Below are 26,912 nucleotides of genomic sequence, written 5' to 3' on the forward strand. Positions count from 1 at the left end.
TCGGGCTGCAACTGCCCCGGGGCTGCCAGAGCACGTGAGCCCATGGCTCTGCGGCCATTGCAGGCCAAAGACTCAGTAGTTCCAGCAATCGTCCCGAGCCCAGCCTCTGGCCCGTTCACTCCCGGCACACCCTCTGGACGATTGGGGGGCAACCAGTCAAATGGAAACCAGCAGGATAAATGTAGGATTTGTGCGGGCTGTGGCAAAGCTCCCTAGAGTGCATCCACTGTGGCCGCCATTTTGTCCACACCTCCAAGAAGTAGACTTTAGTGGTACTGCTGAGCGCAGATCATGCACCTCCAGGATGCATGATGTTTTCTAATTGGAAATGCGGATATTTGCATCATGTTTTTTTTTTTTGCACAACTCCAGTCTGTCAACTGTAATTCACAATAGTTCTCTTGCATGGCACAAAAAACCTCTAAACTGAGGCTGACCACAGGTTCAACACCTCTATCCCAGTAATGCAATTTATAAGAGTCCTGTGCAATCCACCTCCTAGACCCGCCGCAATTGGGCCTCACTGGAATCCAGACAAATAGGTTTGAGATCATGGAGGGAGCACCAAGAAGGAAGTCACACTCTTAAGTCCTTTAAATTTATTTTATTCTTCTTAGTAACACAAACGAGAGGACATCAGCCAACGCGTTTCGTTCCTATCACAGGAACTTTATCAGGGATGAAAGCAATGAGAGAGCACATAAATAACCACAATACATAAATACACTACAATAATTACACATACAAATGAACAAATATATACACACATAACAAAAAAAATCTGGTCACAAATATAAATAAAACATATACCCAAAACACAATACTCAAAATATATATATTTACACAGACATCACACTATGTACAAGCCAACAATAAAACCCAACATGTAAAAACCACAAAAACATATATATTAAAAAAGGTAAATATAATAATTCTTATTTTAAGATTGCACAGATCCATGACAATATGAGAAGTATAAAGAGAACAATCAATAGTAAGTAATGACGCGAAAAATGAAAACATAAAAAAAGTGCTTGAGAAGAATAGTAAACAAGAACAAAACTTATTATAGAAGAGTAAAACATAAAAGAACAGGAAAGAACCAGAAGGGGAAGCAGACAAAGAAAAAACAAAAATCACATGGCTCCAGTGTTCTACGTTTGTTAAGCTTATCATGATTTCGTTTATGCCTAAATTGTTCGACAAGTGACTTGGTATTATTTAGCACCTGAGGTTACTGCCTTAGACGTTTTTTTATACTATTCTTGCAAATTTCGTTGACAGTATATTTATGATTCCGGCTACACGATGGAGCCATGTGATTTTATGCATTAATAATTGGTTTCCTTGCACAGGTCTCGTTTTTACTTTATCGTTTTCTGATAAAAAAGGCGCAAACTATGGACTGTTACATTTTTGAGATGCCTTACTTATATTTTTTGGTATGGGCTCAGACTATCATACATGCCCCGGGATACCTGGCGGACTTGCTGCTTGCTGCTGGCTTCTCACCGGACCCTCTACTACTCCTTGCGGAACCCGCTTCGCGGGTCCCGCTGCGGCGTGAGAGCCGTTTGTTCAAACCTGCGGTTTGCTTCAGGAGGGACTGGGCGAGTGCAGGGCTGCGAGCGGCGGGACAGGACTACGTCTCCCAGCAGTCCTGTTAACCCGCGCCTCCTGCCACCTGGCCGCTCTCCCTGCAAGCCCCGCCCCACTCACAGCTTAACTCTCCTACTAATTTAAACAGCCACTTCCGCATCGCGGGAGCGCGCGGGAGCGCCCGGGGATAAGCCCGGGACAAGGGCGGGACCGTCTGTGGCCGTCAGGGGCCGCAGGAGGCTGGGCTGGGCCCACTCTCTTTCACCTGCATTTCCTTGAACCTATCTGGTTTGTGAATTAGGTTCTGGGTATGCCATCATCGGCCCTAGGCGGAACACAAGCGAAGGAGGGGGGGAGCTAACACCGGGACTTTGGACAATTATTTCAAATCGGTAAAGGGCGACGGGGGAAATGAAACATGTCTGGAGATGCGTAGGGCAGAGCGCCGTCGCTCGATTGAACACATGAAAAATAGGCCCCTCAGTGATATAACTTCCTATCCTATCTCCCAAGAGGAAGGTTCCCTTAATGCTAGCCAGGATCTTTTATCCCAAGAAGATGTTCCCCTATTACTACGGGATAGTTCTTTTATTCCTGGCCCACTTCCTAAACAAACTACGAACATCACTCCACTACTAGCTACCAGTAGTACGGTAGTTGACTTACTCACCCAAACGCACACCAGAGCTAAAACCAGGATTAACAAGCCAAAGCAAACTGTGGTGGCAGAGGTGCATGACCCACCACCAAATAAGCGCAGAAGGAAGTTGAGGGGTGGTCAGGGGAAGACCAAGATCCCCCACTCGGATTTTGGAAAGTCACTTAAGTCCGTATCTATGTTGGATAGGCCATTAGCTAATGTGCACAAGGATACTCCCCTTAAGGGTACTAACACTATTACCTCTGTGTCTACCAGCGACAAAGGGAAGAGCCCACTTAACACATTACTTCCTGGCATCTCCTTGGGGAGCATTGAAGCCCTAATTAGATCACTCCTGTTGCCCATTAGCGAGAGGTTGCAGAAAATAGAACTCAGGCTGACCACTCTGGAGGCAACCTTAACTACCTCGAAAACCTCGGATAACAAACAGAGTAGAACCCCTGAGTCCAATCTACCAATCGGTACCTTCCCCAATATACAAAACGCACCGATCCACACGGGGCCTCCTCTGGGCTCCACTGCCGCTCCCCTTTTACAGCCACTTATGGCTATCCCAGTTCCAATTCCTTCTAGCAATCCTAACATCCTACCACCACAGACAGATGGCCCAGCTTTCCAACGCATAGATACTGGCTCAAACCCTCGGGTCCTACATAATGCTGGTACTGCTCCCCTGTTCCCTGGTAAGCCTGCCCCTAGACCACGGGGACCCGACCTACCACCAGAGGCTAACAGCCTCATGGTGGTTTTGGCTGGTGTTCCTTCTTTAGAACTGGGTGAAAATGAGAACTTTCACTCACTCAAGAGGAAAACCATTAAATGGTTGAACTGGAACAGACCTCTCCCAGCCCACCTTAACAATGAGATCATTATGGTAAGAAGGGTACCATGGTTGGGGAAGTCGGGGAAATCAATAGCAGGGGACTGTATCATTGTGTCTTTGAGACCCTGGAACAGTACTACACATTTGTGCTGGGTCAAATAGATCACTGGATTCTACCATACAGACTTTGCCAGTTTCCTTCTTTTTCCCTCCCATTTGCGTGCACCAGGATCTGTCACAAGGCAACTGGACAAGGGTGGAACGAAGATCTAGATATAGGGGATATGCTCCACGTCCAGTTTATCGACCTCTGGAGACTCCCTTTTTGGACCACGATCGTTTTAACTGCCTGAACGGTTTGGATGGTGTGGACTGACTGCCCCCAAACCCGGACTCAAATCCTGTGACCTTGGGTAACGGTCCCAGTAAACTTCCTGATCCGGCTGAACCCACCTCTGAAAATGACCCTGTTAGAGCAATAGGTGTAGTTTCTGGCTCTGGTGCTGGCTCTTCCCCCCCACTCCACCTCTGCAATCTGTTCTGTGGCTTCTCCAGCGCACATGAGACTAATTTGGTGGAATGTGGCTGGCCTTGCCAGTAAACTGGGCACTCAAGATTGGACAACTTACATCGAGTCCGGGGATGTTTGCATGCTCCAAGAGACTTGGGCAAGGGAAGATTATAACCACCAAGGTTACGAGTCATTTTCCATCCCGGCTAGGTGGGAGGGTAAGGGCCGTCCCTCTGGTGGACTCACAACCTGGGTGGCATCCCACTTAGGATGTCAGGCTTCACGCCTACCGGTGCCATCAGATGATATCCTAGTGGTTTTACTGGCCTGGCCGAACCTAGCGAAACTTGCCCTGATAAATATTTACTCCAGGCCAGTGGGAGCTTTGCGTGAATCTCCCACGATAGAGGAGCTTTCAGTATACCTAGCGGAAATGCCAAGAGACATTCCTTATATAGTGGGAGGGGATTTAAATTCCCATTTCGAGCTGCTGGTCGGCCTCGTAGAGGGATTTCCTATGGAAGAAGAGTTCAGGTGGTCAGTACCCTCTGTCGTAGGACCTTCCCCAAAGGTATGGACGCCTGTGGCATTGCAGATTACTGCCCTTACCCTAAAGCATGGAATTAGAGCCTGCAATGGACGTATTAAGTCTGATGTACCAAGCAAAACCACGTACAACAGACTGGGAAGAGAGTCCCGCTTGGACTATGCCCTTGTGCAGATAGTGAACTGGTCTTCTATCTTGGATTTTAGGGTTGTGGAGAGATTGGATAGTGACCATAACGCCCTTGAACTCGACCTTAGCCATCCTGGGCTAAAGGCCTCCACAACAACCATGGAGGAGTTCAACCCTGAACTACTATTAGATAATAACAGGAGAAGAATCAGGTGGGATAAACTAGCTACGAGCCAAGTGAAACTTTCAAAGCTCTACGCAGGTTTAATCCCTATTTTGGAAAAAGTGGGAGAGCTAGCCAATGATGTGGGCAATATAGACCATCATGAGAAATTATATCAGGCTCATGAGGACCTTATAAAGGGAGCGGCTTCTGAGCTTTTTAGCAGGGTTCAGAATCAGAGGAGGACCCAGCAACATAAGGCCCTATGGTACAATGCAGCCTGCAGGAAGGCAAAGGGAGAACTCCTTAGAAGCATCAAGGAGGGAACAGGCAGAGAGAAGCTGCGAGAAAACAGACGGGCTTAAAAAAAACTGGTTACCCATGCTAAAACCGAATGGGAGGAGAACCAGTGGGAGGAGCTCACCACTTCCCTCGCAGCAAGAGACCACCGAACGTTTTGGAGAGTAGTAAACGGGGGGTCGGGGAACCTCCTTTCGGCAATAGAGCCAAATATTGCAGCAGGGGTGTGGCAGGCACACTTCCAGTCTCTCTACAGTTCTGAGCTGGGAGTAACTAAGATTGACATCGGTACTGGACTGGCAGAGTACGGCGGGGATTTGATAACAGTGGGCGAGGTGAAGGTAGCATTAATGGGACTTAAAGGCGGAAAGGCGCCAGGTCTGGATGGCCTGCCCGGGGACCTGTTCAAGCAGGAGCCCGGTGTATGGGCCCCCTATCTGGCAGCTGTGTTTAATGGAGTCTCACGTAGCATGGAAATTCCGAGTACTTGGCTGGGGGCAGAGGTGGTTCCTATATTCAAAAAGGGCTCGCCTCTGCTCCCAGCCAACTATAGACCAATCAGTTTAATTGACGTGTCACAGAAGCTGTTTGGCAGGATACTGCTGAATCGGCTTCAGGACTGGGTGGAGGAAACAGGCGCCCTCAGTCCGTACCAGGCGGGATTTAGAAAGGGAGTCTCCACAGTGGATCAGGTTTTTCGTCTGAACGTTATCTACTGGAGGGCAGCAATACTGGAAGGGGGTAGTTTATACACTATATTTGTGGACCTGAGGGCTGCCTTTGACCTCGTGCCCAGAGGAAAACTCTGGAGTGTTCTGGCTGAGATGGGGGTCCCCCCAGACATCCTGATAATTTTAAAGAGATTGCACCATAATAACTATGCCCGGGTCAGGTGCGGGAAACTTGGGGAACTAACAGACAGATTCCCCGTTGACAGGGGGGTTAGACAGGGCTGTGTATTGGCACCGACCCTGTTCTGCCTCTTCGTCAACGGGGTAATCGCCCATCTCAATGGAACTGAATACACTGATGCCCCAAAATTGAATGGCAGCAGGGTGCCTGCAATTATGTTTGCAGATGACACCCTGCTGCTGTCCAAAACTCCCATGGGGATACAGAGGATCCTGGATTCTTTTGTGGCTTTCTGCACAGATAGGGGGTTAGAAATTAATTCTACCAAAACTAAGTTTATGGTCCTGAACCCAACCCCAAGATCACGCCCGAACCCTCTACTGGGAGCATCACGTTTAGAGAGAGTCTCCACCTTTGAATATCTAGGTGTAACGTTGAATGAAACCATGTCTTGGGGAACCCACCAGACTAGGGTTAATCTTAAATTAGTGCAGACCACTGGCGGCATCGTTCGGTTGATGAAAAGCTCGACATATCGACCGCTGGGGCCGCTTATCCAGATATACAAGGCTCAGGCAAGAGGAGCTCTGATGTACGGGGCGGAAATGTGGGGTCACACAGCTTCCTGCAGTTTGTCTATAACTGAGAACAACTTCATTAGACAGATAGTAGCACTCCCGTCCAGTACCCCGCTCCTCCCCCTGAGGATGGACCTGGGCCTGAGACCATTAGCAGATGAACTAGGTCTCAGACCCATAGTCTACTGGCGAAGGCTATGGAGCAGCGAAGAACTTTCTTCGTATAGGGCGGAACTGAGGGAGTTTCTAACCCACCCTAAAGCTCTACAGATCCCGTGGATAAAATATATAAAAAAGTCCTGTACGGGATTGGGGCTCCCCGACCTGTGGTCGGATCCTGCTAATGCCTCACTAAGGATCCCACGAAGAGCTCTGGTCAGTGCTTATCACGAGCAGAAATTATCTATGGCCTTAGACTGCAAGGATGAGGGGTCATTAACACTTGTATTCGCGCAAAGTAAGGACTCATACCGGCTGGAGAGGGTTCTGGACGCTATGTCTCCTGTGTTGGCCAGGAAGCTATTTCTCCAATGGAGATATGGCACATTGCCTCTGCGATCCTACACCTGCTCCTGGTCAACACTGCCATCTACCAAGCTATGTCCGGCATGTGTGGGAGCAGAGGAAAGCGATCTGCATGTGGTCTTGTTTTGTCCAACTTACAAGGCCGCCAGGAAATATTGGCTCCTACCACTCATTAGAAACCTTGGTTTTAGGGAGTACCTCCCGGTGTATAGAATTTTAAAAACTGATGTTTCAGGTCCAATTGTGTTTGCACTAGCCAAATTTCTCACTAATGTCTGGCATATTCGCACCCGTATTTTAAAGTCGCAGCCTCCCACCTAATTTTAAGTTCTAATTTTAATTGTATGGTCTTTTATCTGATGTGTTTCCTGATTACCTTCTCTGATGGTTTTACATGTTCATGTGCTTCTTTTGTACATCTTTTATGGCCAAATCGGCCGAAATAAAGATTAAATAAATAAAAAATAAAAAAAAAATTACATGTCTTTAATATTGTTGGCCCTCTTATTATTCTAAAGGCAATGTATTAGGTTTTTACAGTGAAGCAGTTCTATGTGGAGAAGATTACTTTTTGACTAAGATTCGTGACCACTATCATATGTTTACAATGGGGTTCTGTGATGTTATTTTACAGATTACGGTGGCTGGAGTTTACTTCTTCGAACCCCTATTGTGGGGCTCCTTCTTTCTTTTAAATATATTCGGATCCTAAACACTTGATGTTTCGGATTATTTCACCTTAAATATTTAGGTGGGATTATATATTTTTTTTGTTGGCGTTGATTAATAGTCTAGATTTCAATTTATTATTTTTCTGTATTTTTCGCTTCAATTTTTTTGTTTTTCTTTGTCTCCCTACCCTTCTGGCTCTTTCCTGTTCTTTTATGTTTTACTCTATTATAACTTTTATTCTTGTTTACTATTCCTCAAGCACTTTTGTTATAGGTTTTTATTTTTCGCGTCATTTCTTACTATCGATTGTTCTCTTTTCACATTTTTTATGGACCTGTGCAATCTTAAAATAAGAAAACTATTAAATTCTACCTTCTTGTGGTTTTTAAATGTTACGTTTTATTGTGGGCTTGTACATAGTGTGATGTCTGTGTAAATATATATTTATTTTTTGAGTATTCTGTTTCGGGTATATGTTGCATTTGGTTAATATGTTATAACAGTATGTTTATATATTTGTGTCCAGATTTTTGTGTTGTGTATATATTTGTTCATTTGTATGTGTAATTATTGTAGTGTATTTATGTGTTGTGGTTATTTATGTGCGGTCTCATTGCTTTCAGCCATGATGAAGTTCCTTTGATAGGAACGAAGCACGTTGGCTGATATCCTATCGATTGTGTTACTAAGAAGAATAAAAGAAATTTAAAGGATTTACTTAACAGAGTGACTTCCTTCTTGGTGCTCCCTCCATGATCTCAAACCAGTTCTCTTGCATGGCCAGGATCCCTACACCATGGTTGCCCAAGCATAAACGAAAAACAGAGTGCAAATGGAGTTTCACAAAAACTATGTACTCATTCAGTGCAAGTTAAATATATGGGCTGAATTTACATACATTTTCACAAATGTCAAACGTCAAAGTACTAAACTTTCCTGGGCACTCTGGGTCATTTGCTTGGTTAAGAGCCCGTTTCAAAATAATCTGTTCCTCCAGCATCTCGGAGAAAACATGAGCTTCCCCAATCTTTCTAATGAAAACTTCAAGTGAATATCTGCTTCAGTAATCCAAACACATGGAAACAGACGTCTATTGCTGAAGGCTTTTATCCAAAGACAGATAAATGTGAGAAACTTTTGAGTGGGTTATGATGGCCCTACCCCTTCTCAACAATAATAGCTCAGTACACCTTGTGCCTCTTTACATATAGTTTATGTCATGGTGCATTTTTAAAAGTGAAGCTGGTATAGCCAGAACACAAAAGGATTCACGGCAACGTCACCCATCTTTTGAAATCAACTTTTGCTAGATTGATGCCAAAGCTTTTGGTAATGAGGCTTCTGTGGTGGAGTGCTTGCTGCCAGTATAAGGATGGAAACTTTTGCTGTTGGTGTACCTCCAGTCTACAGTGTGAAGAGTTGGTCTGTGAACCATAGTATTCAAGATGTTCTGCCTTCAGTATGTCCATTTACATTAAAAGTGTCACTAATTTTAGTTAAGCATCTGGTCCAAACCCTGTGTATTTCAGCCAGAATGAGAAGCACGCTGGTATCGGACACCAAAATATCCACGAGAAGTCCTTTTGATCGTCTACTTTTACACACAATGGATACTGTTCAGGATTTTTTTTTTGCAAAAGCATGAATATCTAGTTAGAATTGTGGAAGGAACATAATTTTTGTAGTAGATCTACAGGGCTGGAAATATTGGAGAAAAGTGCTGTAGCTTGTGCTCAAAATTCTCTGTGGATGTCTTTGTAGTCCAAAGAGGAACACAGATCTTTCAGGGGTCCTTGGCACCTCAGGAAGTTAGTCTGTCTGGAGTACGACTCCAATGAGGTGTCTAGGAGCTCTTCTCTATTGGTGGAGAATCAGAAAGTGGAACAGAAGGAAATACCCGACCTTCTTGGTGATCCTTAAAGAAGTCTGGAAAGCATCTTTGGTGTTTGCGCCTGAAGACATTAACATAAAACCAACTGTCAGCAAAATAGCGGGAGAGTGAGGTTGTCAATGCTACAGTTTGACATCATGTCCTTCAGATAAATTGGAGCAATACACTGAAGCGTTATTCAACAGTGATGCTCTCGAAGCACGGTGAACCTCAAACAAACCTTTTGGGGGGTGAGGGGGAGGGGTCAATTCTAGATTCTGGATGGTCCATCACCAACAATCCTTTAAAAGTTTATCTGTAGGGAGGGAATGTCTGTGGTGATGGCACACCTGCAAAGACTTGGGGGTGTGCTCGGAGTGGGTCTGCATAGGTGGCGAAGTACCTCCCTTTGGCTTTTTCCTAAACCAGGGTCCAAGTTCAGAAGAAGCAAACCTTTTCTGTACTCACTACAATCCGTTGCTGGGAGCATCACTTCCCTCTCCTTCAGAGATCTTTTCAGCATCTTCTGGAAGCATGGATAGTCTACACAAATTGAGAGCTGCAGACACACATTATGCGCAAGAGAATAAGACATGCAAGCTATTTTCAGTTTACTTGCATTGTAACAAAGAATTTTCAAAAAGATGCAGCAATACGTTTCCCTGGACATGTCAAACAAATGGAGTAGCAAATATATAGATATTCCGAAAAGCTCATTAAAAAGTAGATCTCTATGTTGTCCTGTGCCTCTCCCCGTGCCCTACCACCACACAGTGTGCTCTCTGGCCCGCTGAGAACAGCGATGTGGTTGCAGTTCACATTTTATGTACTCCTGCAATACTAAGGCGTATTCGCTTTTTCCAAGATGTTGGGTTTCTGTTGCTTTTTTCAAACAACATATTACTCATGTAGAATATGTACCGTGAAGTCTGTTGCCTCCATATATCTGACAGTCATGTTGTGGTTGGATGTTTATTATGGGCCATGATTGAGAGCTGTGGATTTTCAGGCCGAAGGCAGTGCAAATTTCTCAAGGTCCGTCAGTGGGTCATAAGAGTGATCAGAATCCATGCTCATACAGTCCTTGGTCTCTGCAGAGTGTATAGAGCAATGGTAAGGTGTGCCAATTAGAACTGCAAGTCTATGCGCAAGTAAGGTGAAGGAGAAACACAGCTGTCAAAATATTGACAGGAAGTTAAACAACAATACTGTGATTACAGGAGAGTGGTGCAATATTTATAGCCCTTGAGCTCCTGGTCTTGCTCAGCCGCCTAGCCCATCAGAAGGTACTGCTGCTCTCGGCCCTCGAAGCTGCCTATTTGGGCCTGCTCAGGATAGAGTAGATTACATTTAGTTCACTTTATTTAAAGGGTTGGGCCTTTGGGTTAATTTAATTTAGCTTCTGGGTTCTTCTTTTGCCTGGTGGTCGGATCGGGTGTGCTGCAACTCTCAGGAGTGGTTTACCATCCAGCTGCTGTCCCGCATCCCGTTTTTCCTGCTTCTGCAGGTTCCCACTTCCCACCCTCCAGTCTCCCTGCCAGCCACTCCTGCCTCCCAAGACAACTTATAAAGGCCGCTGTGCTGCCATGCAGCAGATGCACAGCCGGCGGGCCACAGACAAGCCCGTCTGCACCCGTACACACCTGGATCCACGTTCAGTTCCAGGACCGTGGCACTCTTGCTAGCCGCCGCTTTACCGCTGAGTTGCTCCTGGCCCTGAACCCCGGACACCGAAACAACAACTGCTGCACTGACGCCCCACAATCCACCAAAAGACCATTCACCTGCTGCAATTTGCCCCTTCTCCAGCAACAGACCAGCCATCCCGCACTGGAGCCTGCGCAGCTACCGCTCAGAAAAATCACGAACAACCCAGAACCTCTTCAATGCATTGTGCTAAACACCTGGTCCCTCTGCAACACCACAGAAATGTGGGACACCCTCATCACTCATCTCCCCGGATGTTAACCTTCATCAGTGAAACATGGCTCAACCCCTTCGCGATCCCAGACATCACCACAGCAACACCTAAAGGCTGCAAGATGATACACAGAGACCACACGAACAAACTTGGGGGAACATTGCAATCATCTACAAGGAATCCATTCAATGCATCGCCACAAACGATGACCCTACACCACTCATAGAATGCCTCAATTTCTACCGTCGAACCCACAGCGGCCAGATAACCCCAGGGGTGACAATGCTACGCTATACAAATGCAGATTGATTGATTTGTGTGGTGATGATTAATTAAAGGAGATGCAAAGACGTATGTGCAGGAGAGAGGGAAAAGAGGGTGCTAAAGAGAAAAGAGATGGGGTGTGAGATCTTTCTTTATTGAAAACTTTCATTGCGGCTGTAAGCCACAAGAGCACTTGAAATAAAACATACATAAAACAATTGCCATTTTCAGTATAAATGTGCAAAACTGTGTGTAATAATATAAACAATGAAGCAAACTAACTCCTTGAGGTAAAGCAGGCTCCTGCAACGTAAAGGTTTTATGCAATGTGTCGGGGAGTGCCTGGTAGCTCCCTAGGCTTGAATCAATTGTTGACATACTTGCATACCCAGCTATCCAGAAGCTAGGCGAGCGTAGTTCTCTGGGCAATACAATAGGTTAATGACCTGCTGAAAGGTTTAAAAAAAAAAAAAAAAAAAAAAAAAACTCTTAAAATCGATTCGGTTATACAACAAGTATTAGCCTTCCTACTCTTCAACGATTGTGCAGCTGCTCTGTGTTACCGTTCGCCACTATACAAGTTTAAGAGATACTCAGCTTGCACCATATTCTCCACACACTCATCAAAAAAACTAGAGAGAGCAAAGATTGACAACCTTCATATGTCATAGCTCAGAATCCAGAGTACTTCCTTGTGTTCCCTAACTCCCAAATTCTGAAAAAGCGGGATTATCCAAAACCTCCTTTGGGACATGTAGATTGGGCAGAAGAAAATAATGTGCTCAATGGTTTCTTTTTGTTCCCCACAGGCCAGGCAATGCAGCTACTTCGCTCACGGTGAGGTGCGATGAAGGGTTTGAGAAAGATATCTGGGGAAAAACGGCACGTGTCGAACCAAAAGAATGAAGGAATGGTGCCAAGAGATCAGTAGTTTGAGACACTCCGAAGACATCCCCTTCCACAGACATGAGTAATATTTAATCACAGCCCGTGCAAAATGCTTAAATATATGCGTGTTTTATTTAGATATATTCATATACACACTCCTATATGTAGACACACAATCTTCTGGTTGCACGCTGTAGCTGGCCCCACCAGTTTTACCTGTTAAACCATGTGTGCACCTTCTAAAAAATTAAAAAATAAACTCACTTGTAGAGACACCACTCAATGCACCTGGATTTAACTCTGAAGAGGAAAGAAAAAGAAAAAAAAAACAGCGCTGTCCCTGTAATGAATTGTTTTGCGGTGACTCTCCTTCACTACCATAAATTGACTAAATGTTTTTTTTTTTTCTTTCCTGTGAAGCAGCGCTGACTATTTGCCGAGTTCCCTTTAGCACCAATGATGGAAGCATTCCATTGTTCAGGACGTGACCTAAACAAACAATCTTAGCACCAAAGGTTTTAAATATGAAATAATTAAAGGTAAATGATATTACACGCATAGCTTGTTTTTAGCGTAAAAGCCATACTTTCTTTCTAATCATGCAACCCAAAAAAAAAAAAAAAAAAAAAATATATATATATATATATATATATATATATATATATATATATATATATATATATATATATATATATATATATATATATATATATTCTGTCCACAAAGCTGCCTTTGAGGATTCGCCACACAAGCAGGCTGGGAGGCATGCTGATACATTTCCTCCTGTGGCATCGAGTGCAGTAACCCCTGCTTGTGTGGCGAATCCTCAAAGGCAGCTTTGTGGACAGAAAATATTGCGGCCAGCCTGGTCGCGGATTTGCCCCGCCGCGGTTTCAGCGGATCCGGAGTGCTCGTAAGTTTATGGGCACCTTTCAGGAAGGCAGGGGGCCTGAGCCACAGTTCATATTTGGAGAAGTAATCGGTGGTGCTTCTGATGCCTCTTACCCAACCGGGTTATACATTTGAACAAAGTTGGCGGAAACAGTGCACATGCAGAAAGGAACGTGTTCATAGTCAACAGGCATACCTTCGGACTATATTATCCAGAATGCCTAACGAAACGCCCATTTGGGCGGGACTTGAAATTGAATAAATCAAGTGCTCCAAACTCACCTGTTTTCGTTATTCTTTTGAGCCAGTGAACAAGAGCTTCAATACAGCTTGAAACGCGTATGGCAGAGTCTAGAGGCTGGGAGGCATGCTGATACATTTCCTCCTGTGGCATCGAGTGCAGTAACCCCTGCTTGTGTGGCGAATCCTCAAAGGCAGCTTTGTGGACAGAATATATATATATATATATATATATATATATATATATAAAGTTTCACAATGCACATCAGGTACACAAATGCACTCCTTCCCAAATAAATGAACAGCGCTCTTGGATTAAGTTGAAATGGATTTATTCCAGGTGCATATTAGTCAGAATAAGAAAAGGTGGAAAGTTATATATATATATATATATATATCTGCATATTTTGCTTGTCAAAGTGGTTGACTACAGAACATAGGCATAGATATTCAATGTTTATAAATACCAAATAAGAGATTATGACTAGAACCTTACTTAGGATAACATGCTGGACTCCAAAGGAGCTAAATAAAGCAGAAAGCAATGATTTGAATCAAGGTGTGAATTAAGACACATACCAGTTTTATAGAAATACATATTTTATATTCCAGAGATGGTGATGCTTTGTAGAGATGTCTACTGGGATAACAAATTGATAGTCAATTGAAGGCATTCCAGTTCATCACTTTTCACCCACTGTGCAACTCCAGACAGGGACCAGACAGAAGCAAATCAGCCTGGGTTGTACTCCAAAGTAACAGTCCCAGCTGATCATCTAGCCCAGAAAATCTCCAGGCGGTACCACAAGCAACCCCAAACCACTTTAGGCCTTCTAAGGCCTCAACAGTGAGAAACATGGTAATATGTCGCTTCTGCATTGTTGGATGGAACACCATACTGTTGACCATTCTTAAGTGTGGCGGGGTTGCAAGTTATCCTGAGGCACACACAATCGCAATATAAAGATGTGCATAGGTTCATGGAGACCACTACCACAGTGGTATTTACAGATGGGCGCAGCAAAGGTTTACATCTGCCATGTAAAGCGCTCTGCTACATGCAAGGGTATTGTTCGCTGTAGGAGAGTAGGATCTGCACTTATGTTGCCCCCACGTTTTTTCTAATGTATACACTGGTTTCTGGCTATAGTCTGGCTGGGTCCCTGCTAATCAGGGCCCCAGTCTCTCTGTTCTCTCTAAACGACTTGGTGTGCATATTAGATGCAATAGTGATTGGATACTGTGGTACCTTATGAGCCCCTAGTATATGGTACCTAGGGTATTGGTACTTCACAGGCCTACCAGGGGCTGCAGCATGTATTATGCCACCCCTGGGAAGCATTATCAATCTGACACCTGCAGCCTATGTGAGGTAGTGTTAGCACTCCTCACTGAGGTATATGTTCCCATGTTTCACCATACACACATATAAACCTATCAGCCACCCCTATAGCAGGCCCTATCAATCCTGAGGGCAGGGTGCTTGGTTTACTATGTGAGGGGGTGCTTCTGCATGAGCAGGACCCCTCTGCAGCTGGCAGAGTCTATTCTCTATGGCTGTTTGTGGATGCGGTTAAACCATATACTCTTAAGTGCATTATAACCTAGCGGTAAATGCTAACTTTGGAATGACTGCATCAAAACATGTCATGTTTAGTGTCAAACCACTTGGAATCATACCTCCACACCAGTAACTGGTGTGGGAGTATGATCCCCACCCTTCTAGAGGGGACGACATGTACCCACTGTACTTAAACGACAGAAATCTGAAAGAGCCCTGGCATCACAAAATGGATGCCACCAGCACAGACACTGGGCTGCCCTCCTGCTGCTGACTGAAACTCGCAGTGGAGGAAGCTCAATAGGCATCCTGTCACGGGGAGGTGTCACCACCTTCCGGACAGGATTAAGTGTTTTGGAGCTGGGTGGGTGCACTCCTAGAGTGCTTTGAAGTCCTGCACTGGGGGAACAGTAGGCTCCTCTGTGCATATGCCAGCTCAAACCGGTTCAGGGGCTACCTGTCCCTGCTCTGGAGCGAAACTGGACAAAGGGAAGTGGGTGTAACCACCCCCTACCCTGACCCTCCTAGAGGAGTGGTCATAGAGCTAGTCCCTCCCCTATCTTCACTATAAGATAGCAAGCATTGCCATTGCAAAGCAGATAACCCTGGACGACGCTCTACAAAGAATAATCCTGGCCCTTCGATGTTCCACTACCTTTGGAACACAGAAGAATCTCCCTTGAACTCCCCTGCTTGGCAGGCACTAAAAACCTTAATCAACGGTTGCCAACTTTCCCGCTCCCGCCGGAGTTCGAAGTCCCTGCTGCCCCGGAAGTGGATTTCCTGACTTTGACAGCCATTGTGAGTCCCCAGCAAAGCTGTGGTGAGTGGACCCCACGAGTGATGAGGAACAGCAATACCCGGGGACTGTGCACTATTGTCGAGTGCAATCCGTTAACGTTCTACGAACTTGTGCATTGGACCATTTGTGGCCCAAGCCTCCAGCAGGTCTTGCAGCGAAAATCAGCGGCCTACCCCGTCCCGAGTGACCGTGGGCTCCTGTGAAGCATTTCCTGAGGAGGCGCCTTCGCGATCACTTGCCCATTGGCTAGTGGGTCCCCCGAAGACTCTCATCGACTCAAAGGGCTCCCCTGGTTGCTCCAGGCCTGCCTTCACTCACCCTCGCTGGGTGAGTCCCTCAGACCTTGCTGGTCTGCACCATCGACTTTCTTCAGTCTACACGGGACTTGCAGTTGCCAAGGCTTGTTGGCTCCAATCCGGTTGCCGACACCGCCATCAGCTGCAGACGTCGTGGGACACTCCGAATCCAGCTGCTGGTCATCGTTGATCCTTCCTGGACCTCGTGAGCGAAGAGTCAAAACACCATCGACGACCTGAAATCACGCGACATCTGTGGTCATCCATCTTCCTGGCCACCGGTCACTGGCAAGTTACTTTGAACACTGTCCCTTCAATTTTCAGGTCTTCTGCATCTTGAATCCACCCTTGGATTCCACCGGACACTTCTTCAGTCGACACAAGCAGCAAGTCTTCTTTGGTCTCCATAGAAAACAGCGACGCGACCCGACACCAAAAGACACCTATGCACCCGGCTTCCCTGGGAGAGGTAACTCGTGCACTCCGGTGCCCTAGTGTGTGTTGGCCCTCGAAATACTTACTTTGTAAGTGGCTTGCTTGTAGACTTCCTCGAAGTACCCTAAAACTTTAAAAATCAAACCGAGTCTTGCTCCATTATAAATCAATAGGGAACCCGCGGCTGTGTTCACACACTGCACGCGTCCCCCGTGGGCTTGTTACTTACCTGCTAACACTGCAGTAGTGAAGCCCCAGCGATTCCCCAGGCCTTGTCATTTTGCAAGTCGATATTGTTATACCATTTTTTTAGTATATGGTCTGGTACGCCCCTAGGGCTCCAGCCATATTTGTGCTTAATTTATTGTGAAACGTTGACATTTGAATGTGTACTTGGCTTCTAATCTCATAAAGAGATTAGTAGAGTGTGTCTAGTAATAAATACATATATATTTGATATATATATACACACCTGTGTGGTGTCCTTTCATTTGGTAATTCAAGAGATTAGAAGGTAAAACAAGCTGCTTTACATTCCTCAGAGACTTAGCCTGAAGGCTGCTCTTCACAGCTACCACTAGAATAGCTTTCTTTAAAAGGTTGTCTTAAACCTATCTACCATAAGAGTCGAATTGGACTGGTGCAAGGTGGCCATTATAACTAGTAACCAGCATATGCCAGGCCAACTTCTCACATTGGTACTATGTCGCTTCTGCATTGTTTGATGGAACACAATACTGTTGACCATTCTTAAGTGTGGCGGGGTTGCAAGTTATCCTGAGGCACACACAATCACAATATAAAGATGTGCACAGGTTCATGGAGACCACTACCACAGTGGTATTTACAGATGGGCGCAGCAAAGTTTTACATCTGCCATGTAAAGCGCTCTGCTACATGCAAGGGTATTGTTCGCGCTATACAAAACCTTCAAAATAAAATGAAGAAAAAAAAGAGGGAACCTGGTTGTTTAAGACAATGGACAATCCCATTCGGGTTTTTAAAAATGCATCTGATCCTACATCCACCATAGATATCCACAAAGGTTCAACACTATAAACCGAGGGAAATGACTAAGATTAAATAACTGCATTTTATGAAGGCATACTGTACTTCAATAAGTAAAAATGTACATGGACTCAAATGCATAAACATACCTTTTCTGAAATTCCATATATTTTTTCTGAATGTGAAGAATCTTCATCATCTGTGCTTTTGAAGCGCTTACAAGCGGTACTTTCGTTTCCTGAATGCAGCCTCTTTCTAGGTAAACTACCTTTAAAACGAAGACAAACATGAATGGGAATTGAATAGAAAACAAAAATTTAATGAATAACGCTCTTCAGGAAAACGCAGCAATTGATTGAGACGGATTGACGAACACCAGAATAAATATTTCGTAAGAAGAAATAACAGTTTGCCAGGTGCAAGGAAAGGAAGTCCCTGATCAGTCATTGGTTACAGTCTCTATATCATTAAGTGAAATGACCATATTAACAATTGTTTTAAAAAGAGTTCAGTTTGAAAGGAAGTTACGATTGGACCGCAGGCACGGGTCAGGCAAGCTACGCTCAAACAGCCCTGCTGTTGTTGCCTCTTAAAGGATCGTTGATGGAGAACGTGAAAAGTGGGCTAGGGATTCGGGGGGGGTTGGGGCTGGGCTGGGAGAAGAGTGTAAAGTGCAGGGGAAAGGGAGACTACTAGGTGCCTTTTCGTTAGTTTCTTACACAAAGAACACCCTTTAGCGTTGACGGAGGTTGGAAATAAAATACATCACCCAATTAAATGGCTCCCTCATATCAATGCCTTACTCTGGGCTAGAGAAATGTATGACCCACCGTTTTAGGCCACAACTTTCAAGTGTTAACGAAACCTGTCAAAACTGATTGAGAATATAAGATCCTCACTGCTGTTTCTTGAAGCAGAGTCAATTCCTCTTAGATGACAAAACTCCTACTAGGTTGTCGGACAGCAGGTGGATTTGTTATAGAACTTTTTCTAGCTGTTTTGCACCCACTCTTTTCAAGATGCTGCTAGAATATGGAGTGTGGAAATTGGGGGCATATTTATGAGCAAGGTGGTGCAGGGCAGCACAGCAAGTTATCTTGCTGCGCTACCCTACGCCACAGGGAAAGGGCATGAATGCACCATATTTATCCAAAACCGTCCATTCCTGTCATTTCCCCCTGCACTGGTACAGTTTCGGACGCCTAGCGCCAATACAGGGATCATTGCAACATGGTGCCTGTGCCTGTTGCAATACAGCACACATAGAAAGAGGAAAACAAGCATTTACAATGCAATGGTCTCGGCATTGTTAAAGTTAGAGCTATTGGCATTGCTCATGACATTATTTTTGTTTAGGTTTTTGTTTTTAAAACATTTAAAGAAACTGCATTGTTATTTACAATGTCAATAGCTTAATCACTCTCAAATGCGAGACCTATTACATTTGCACCCACACACACAAAGCCACCCACACACACAGCTATGCTCTGCACCCGGCGATGGGGATATCGGGAAAAGGGTGCGTGGCCAGAAAGTCCAGGTCGACAAACGACCACATCTGGGGTGAAAAGGCTGTATGAAGTGCAGGCCACAGGGACATTTTGGATGCAAAACAAGGGAGATCAGAGTGCAAGGGAAGAATAGTGCCCTGCACACCACAACACGCAGCACTGCCACCGGGTGTATCGAAGAATGAGGTGTCTGACGTGGTGCACAAAGGAATGAGGTAGCACACAGAGAAAGAGTGCAATGACGAGTGCTGTTCAGTGCAAAAAAAAATAGTAAACAGGCTGTGTAAGTGGGTCAGGGTTTTGGGCAGAGCTATATTTGTATAGCGCTTCCCCCCTCCGTAGCTACAAGTAAGAAAAGCCTGGAAAAAATAGCATTTCAAGAACATGACTTTATTTTGAGGATGTGGTTTGATATTTTAAACCATCACAACTGTGCGATGTAGACTGCGCCTTCCCGTGCGTTAAAATTAGTGCCTGAAACGTCAAGGCAATGCTATAGACTAGTAAGTATGTCGCTGATCTGAATTAGTATACCTTACTTAAGTGTAAACACCTGTGCAGACGCTAGAGAAGTGATCACTGTAAAGGAGTGAAATCTATATATATGTTTCAAACATTGCACTTTCCCATATGACCCCTATTTGGTCTAATCTCTAGGGTCACACGAACACGTGCTTTAAATGGGTAGGTACTGAGTGCATGCACTTTAGTCTGAAAGGGAGAGTTTACATTTACTAGAAGAATACCTGCACCTCTCAGCACTCTCGGATAGTGAGTACTGACACTATTACACTTCTATTTCAAGCACTCACTTGAACCCACAGTTCAGGTCAAAAGACATTAAGTAATTTAAGCAGCAGACCAGCCCCCTTGCTGTGCTATCCTGGCCTGCTGCTACTTTCAAACATTCAGATGCGCGTCTTTCGAGGTTGACTCGAGTTTGTTTTGCCTGTGGTTCCGGGGAAACACAACACCCACAGCACAGGAGCTCTTTAGTGCAGCGAGGAGGATTAAATACCCCGTAATTAATGCCTCGGCCGCTTCCTCCGTCACTCGCGGGCTCTCCGAGTGCGCATCACAGTTGCCTCCTTATCACCTCGGTTGCATTACATTTTTCCGCGTCCGGGCGTGTTTTGATTTGCCCGGTGAGAGGTAGCTTCGCCCGCGCGCTGGTGTGCGCCAGAAGAGCCGAGAAGCCAGAAGTCTTCGGCGCGAGGAGCTGGGCTCAGACACGGGCGCCTGACGGACCATGCAGGTGCTGGGGTTTTTAAACTGCGCCAGCGAGTAGCCGCGCGAAGTGTGGGGGTGCGTGTGAGAAACACCCCTGTATGTGGGGACACTCACTGAGAGCGCGGGCACGTGCGCCTCCGGGTTCAAGCAGATCCGTGCAGAACGTGAAGAGGATGTAAAATAGATGTCCATTAATAGCCTGTGGTAACCAGACGCCATCGCAGTGCACGCCCTCCTGCGAGCCCTGCATGGTTGGCTTGGGGTTTGTTTTAGCTTCGCCTTGCACTTGAGATTTTGTTGAATGTTGTCGTATGTTAGCCACAATTACATAGCTCTGTATTGCTATTGGTGTGGCCTCTCGGCGCTGTCGTATCTTTACATGGACCTTGTGCAAATCGTGTGCCCAAAGCAGCATGCTGAATGTCTTCATTTCAGTTTTTCAAGGAGTTCGATCTTAGTAAGCTTGTCACACTTGTCGAGAGAAAATTAACAAGAATATAGGGAGACACCACTGCCTTTCTCCGAGGCGAAGCAGAAATGCCTCGGAGAAAGGCAGCTGCGGTTTCGAATTCGGGGGCGTGTTTCTTTTCTCTCCTCTTGCCATTGGCTGGAGGAGATAATGAGAAAAGTAGAAAAAAAACACACCCCGAATCCGAAAAGGACGGGGCCTGTTCGGAGAGACAAACCTCTTCTCCAATGGCTGGCCAGCATTCAAGAGGCCAGCCAATGGAGAAGAGGGGAGAAGAGGGGCGGGTTCAAGCCCCTCTTCTCAAAAACATTAAATCTCGGACCGAGACTGCGCAAGCGCAGCCTTCGAGCAGAGACCTAAAAAGAGGAGAAATAAACATTTCTCCTGGTTATGCTTCCCCTGGGGAGGCGTTCTCTTTAGGAGCATTCCCAGGTTTACCAGGTTTGGGAAATCTAGGAATGCGTCAAAACCATGGGATTCACGTGGGAATATCCACCGCAACGTTTATGGAACACCTCCCTTGCGCAGACTAATGCAAAGCAGCGATTTGCGCCGCATTACTTCATAATTATGAAGCCATGAAAATTGGCTTTGTGTAGTTTTATTATTATGACTTGGAGCTTTGGGTCCTACATGTACCACGTTGCGTGAGGCAAGTATAATGCAAGGCCCTCGTAAATATGCCCCTACGTTTATAGCCAGGAAGAAGAGGAGGGTTGACTATATGGATTTCAGAAGAGGAGAGGCATTTGCATTTAGACTACACCCAGTTGCCTGCTTTGGATAGTCCCTATGCAGCAGCATCTTAAACCTGCTGCTCTGTCTATAAAGGAGCAGGAACAGATACATGAACATACCTGGACAAAAAAAGCAAAATAATCTCAGGTTTAACACAAGGATTCAAAACACTGCTGGATTTACAATCAATAAAGTGCATAAAATGAAAGGAAAAAAAAAAGTCAAGCTTTCTCCTTCTACAAACAGGACAAGCAACAAAATTCTACCTCACACTGGGCCTGCATCATCATTTCTGCAAATCGGAAATTAACTAAACACAAAAACCTCTTTAAGAAGTTTCTCATCAACCCTTTATGTTAGTGAGCAGATCCTCATACAAAATCTATTAAAAGAGAAAGCAGAGACACTGGACTGCAGGCATCGCAATCAATGTACACTCCGACACATTTGTGGCGTTGCTTGCATGCGTTCTCCATTTTAGAGCAGACTTAAATTGACATCTTTCGCTTGGTGACTTTTGCCACACTTCTATTCTGCTAAAGGTGTATATGTGCTGTATGCGAATTTCTGATAGCCACTGACTCCCTGTAGTCTGTACAGATTGTGTTCCTAAATGTGCAACCCTAAAAGTATATAGTTTGCTTGCTCGGTGGGAGACATGTTATTTAAGTAAGACAGTACAAGATGAGCTGTTCTGCGCCTTTGCCGCAATGATAAGAATAACACATGTTTATAAAAATAGCTTCCATGCTGGAGATCTTTGAAAGGAGCACTTCCCTGCTCGGACGATCACAGAACCTCTACGTAATGCGACTGATGCAGCCCGGCTGACCACAACCTTCATTCTGCCAAGAACAAAAACTTATACTGGTTTCCAGACATCCAACACTGATGTATGGAGCTTAGACCATCCCATTGATCTGGCAGATGGGCACCTTCACTCTGCTCTCTATAGCGTAGTGTTTTGGACTAATAGGAGTAGGCAACATTAGCAACAATTAACAGTTGAGTTGTTCATACCGTTTACCATTTTAATGGCAATGATTACCGTAATAGGTCTCATCTTTCTTATAATCACAGGTCATGCTTTTTATACAAGAATGTGCTAATTTCAATAAACACTATGGTGTAACCGTTCTTGGATATCCTTTCAATAAATATGGCAAACGCAATTGTTATTCTGTTAACTGCAGAGAGGCAAAAACACATTAAGATGTTACCTTTGTGGTTGAGGCACACAAAGCTTACAAGTACGAAACATTCTATTCCTGGGTGCACTTTCCTGCAGCAGATGCTAATACACAAACATTCCATAACTACACTGACGCAGTAATACAGCACATTATAGAGCTTCTAAATATTTTTGAAATACCATTAACATACAAGGCACATCAGAATTGGTTCGAAGGTGCCCTTCCACATCCATTAAATAATGCAAGACTGGGTGCCCTCAGCAACGAAAGGGCAACCTGGCCAGTTTAAGCCTTATATACCATATCTACATTTAGGGCCATTAACCGTTTGCGACTTACAGGGTCAGTATGCACATTTAGTTACACTATATCAATGTCTAATACAGTTTGTAATGCGTATAACAACAACTGCTCCAGCAAGGGCTGTGCAAACTGTGCAGCTACAGTTAGCTGTGCAGCGATTAGTACAGTTACCATCAATGCCGCACTAAGTTGGACTCTAGAGTGATTTTGTGCCCAGCTTTTGATAGGCACCCTAAGTTGTGTGTGGTGCGTTGCCTCAAGGCCTACGAGAGCATGACACATGAGTATTGCCCCCATTTCGTGAACCAGCTGCTGATCTCCCTCAAGAAACCCTTCAAGGCTGTCTTATCCCACCATAGCAAGATGGATCAGATGGGTCATGCGGGAAGCAGGCATTGACACTTCACATTTTGGCGCTCACTCTGTGAGAGGAGCTATGGCCTCCAAGGCCTTTTTTCTCGGGGTAAGCCTTGAAGACTTTATCAATGCCGCGGACTGGTCATTGGACCATGTTTAAAAAAATCTATTTTAAACCAGTCGTTGACATGGCTTCCCTGGAGGTGGACAAGCTTTAAACGAGCATAATCCTCGCCTCCGGTCCTGCCATAGAAGGAAAAAATTCCTAGTAGACAAGAAGGAAAGTTTCAAATTAATTAAGGACACGGAGGCGAGGATTAATCCCGCCCAGACTTTCCTAAGGATTCAGTCATTACCCACCCTGGTCTATGGATCACCGTATGGTATAAGTATTTGCACAGTTTTTCATTATAAACATGACTTTGCTTCATGGATTTACAGTGCAGTTGGCATTGTGTGTTTTGTTTAGTCCTCGATTCTTTCTTAAGCGATTTGTTATTTAGGGAACCTTGTGGTCGTTAAGGTCTGGTTCATCCAGTTTCTCCTTTGGCTTCTAATAGGATCCGAGCCTGCCAAAACGGACTAGTGGAATTCGCTGACGGCTGGATGGTGGCAGTCAACAAATAGGACGTATAACAGCAGCCCCGGGCCTTTCAGGACAAAGACAGCTGCTGATTGGTTGATCTCTGAACTGTCCTTTCCCGATGTTCCATGGGAAAGTGTTTTTTCGGTTTAAAGTTGAATACTGCTGGTGTTGGAAAATATAGAAAGTAGACCATAATCCTCGCCTCCGTGTCCTTAAGAGAATTTAAACTTTCCTTCGGGTCTACTATGAAATCTTTCATCCTTGTTACTGCTAGTGGACGCTGAAAAAGTATTTGATAGAGTGCACTGGCCCGATCTATTTGCGACTCTCAAGCACTTTGGCATGGGCACGCGCGCTTTAGGAGTTGTATTTCGGGCATCTATAGCTCCCCCAGGGCAGCGGTCTGAGTGAATGGCGTAAGATGTAGCTACTTTCCTATAGATTAGGGCATGAGGCAAGGCTGTCCTCTCTCGCCACTTCTCTTTGCTTTTTGTATGGAACCTTTGGCCCAGAGATTAGGAGACCACCCTAATGCTAGGGGTATTCCTTTTGGAGTGGATTGGCACCTGATCAGCCTCTACGCTAGGTCATCTTCTCAATCAACCACCCCCTAACCCCTCTCCCGGCTATTGTCGCTGAACTCCAGGATTTTGGAGCGTCCTCAAGCTTTCAAATAAATATGCAAAAGTCGCAAATCTTAAATCTCAACACTAAACCACACACAGAACGTGCCCTGCAGTCTGTTTGACTTCCACTGGGTTACTGAGGATCTCCTAGATCTAGGTCTAGTCCTAAAAAAAGTCTCCTTAAAAAACACAGAGGCCAACTACTCAAAGTTTCTCACCCTAATTCGCAAAGACCTGACACAGTGGCAACGACTTCTGCTCTTGTGGCTTGGTAAAATAGCTGTGGTAAAAATTAAATGTTATCCCTCGAGCTCTTTACATTTTTCAGACCCTTCCTCCAACTACACCTTCTGGCATGATTAATATACTTCAAAGGGAGATTAAGCGTTTTATATGTGAGAGAGCGAAACCTACACTGCATAAACAGCTTCTACAGCGTTCAGAACAAGAAGGGGGGCTCTTGGTACCCAACATGTCTTGCTACTACCATGCCGCACAGTTGCGCTACTTGGTGGAGTGGAATCGCCCACTAATGGAGAAACATTGGGGCTTCATGGACCAGACAGTAGCGGGAATCACACATCTGGAGGGAAGTGTGGCTGCCTCTGCCTTGTATAGCCTGGGGGCTCTATTCCTCCCCTGGAATTCGTCCAACGCTTCTGAACTGGGAAAAAGTAGCGACAGAGGCGGAACTCACCACATTCCCTTTGCCTACGACACCCCTATTTTCAAATACGGATTTCCCTCCAGGCATGACCCAGAACGCCGCTAAACGATGGGTAGTAGGCGGGTGTAAGCTCAGGGGATGCCTCTTTGACCACAATGACCCAATACCAGTGGATTACCTCAAAACGGACTATGCCTGGATGGAAGCAGACCGTTTTACTCATACGCAAATGACACTCTGTGCTCAGCTCGGACACATGGCCTAAAGCAGGTAGGCCGATGACTACATTTGAGAAGTGGCTGTTCCTTAAGACAGACTAAAGAAAAATCACCTCAGAGATCTAACTTCACCGGACGATGGGGATACAAAAATTCAGAACTCCAGGGCAGAACCACTGAGAGGCAGAATTAGGCGGCTCGCTATTAGATAAAGAGAAAGATATTCTCTATAGAACGCAACACACAGCACACACTTTAGGACATACGGAAACCGCCTACAAGATCACTTCCTATTGGAAATACTCCCCCCCCCCCCCACCCCACCCCCCCCCCCCATTCGTACACAAAAATTGAATGCCCATGTTATGGACAATGCTAGCGCAGCTACGGCAATCCAGGCACGCTGCTCCACCTTCTTTGGCACTGCTCGAAACTGCCTAGATTCTGGGATCAGATCCTGGATGATATTGACCATGCTTTTAATACCACAATCCCTAGATTCCCTGCGTACACTATTGGGACTACCCCATGCACTTACGTTCCCATTCCGCTCCGTTAAAGGAAGGCAGATGCCTTGGCACATAACGCTGCACATGGAGTATTCCTGTCCAGGTGGGGCACAGACAAAATCAGAGACCATCGGCAGTGGCTTCATCAGCTATGGTCACTGCTGGGCATGGAGCGACTGTCGATGGCGACCTATGCAGATAATTCGGAATACACTCAAATCTAGGCCCCCTTCATCGCTAACCTTTCCTCAGTTTCAGGAGAGGACGTGTTCTAAATAACTACACATTCTAAGGTACTTCGAGACACCCAAGAAGAGGACAAGGCTCTTGACAGGATTCAGGTTTGACCAAGACCTATAACATCTCTTCAGAATAAAAACATTTAACAACTGGAAGGGGCTGTGGTGGGGTTTTATGTTTCTTTTCCCTTATTTCGGGGTATGTTTTTTCCCATTTTTCTGGTTTGAAATCTTAAATTTGGCTGACTTAGCCGTTGTGTGTGTACGATAGCAGTTCACTGATAATAACCTGTAGCGGAGCTTGGCTCTAGCCATTAATATGCATGTACATTGTTACCATTTCAGCTCTAAGCACCCCATACTGAGACGCGGCCGCCCATGACAGGTTGGAGGCGACATGCATTGTAATCATTATCCCAAATATATGGATCTATATAGTGCTACTTGTGCATGATACACCTTACCAGACTTCGCGGCCAGCCCACCAGGGTTGTAGGTAGCATGCTGTGCAATTGCTTTTCCGATTGTACTACCAATGAAAAAGATTGGATTCTAAAACGTTTCATATATGCAACATACAATCAGATTTGAAAGACTTCCCAACAAGAAGCTGCAGAATGATTGCGTCAGTTTGACAGGGAAAATTTAGAAAAGGCTTTGGCTGTTGTAGACAATGTAGTGCTGCCATTATCAACTCGCAATTATTCTTTGAATAAGATTGTGTCATCAG

At 45.2% G+C, this 26,912-nt stretch overlaps 1 protein-coding gene across 1 annotated transcript in view; it reads right to left on the reverse strand.

Annotated features, from left to right (window-relative positions):
* The window catches only part of LOC146789984 (uncharacterized), a 228,233-nt gene that overhangs the window by 141,662 nt on the left and 59,659 nt on the right, over positions 1-26,912 (reverse strand). The window contains exon 3 of the mRNA XM_085628305.1: positions 17,686-17,804. Within this exon, the coding sequence (XP_085484431.1) occupies positions 17,686-17,804 (119 nt within the window). The remainder of the gene's footprint in view (positions 1-17,685; positions 17,805-26,912) is intronic.

This window comes from Triturus cristatus, chromosome 10 (assembly GCF_964204655.1).
Source record: "Triturus cristatus chromosome 10, aTriCri1.1, whole genome shotgun sequence".
Taxonomy (NCBI): domain Eukaryota; kingdom Metazoa; phylum Chordata; class Amphibia; order Caudata; family Salamandridae; genus Triturus; species Triturus cristatus.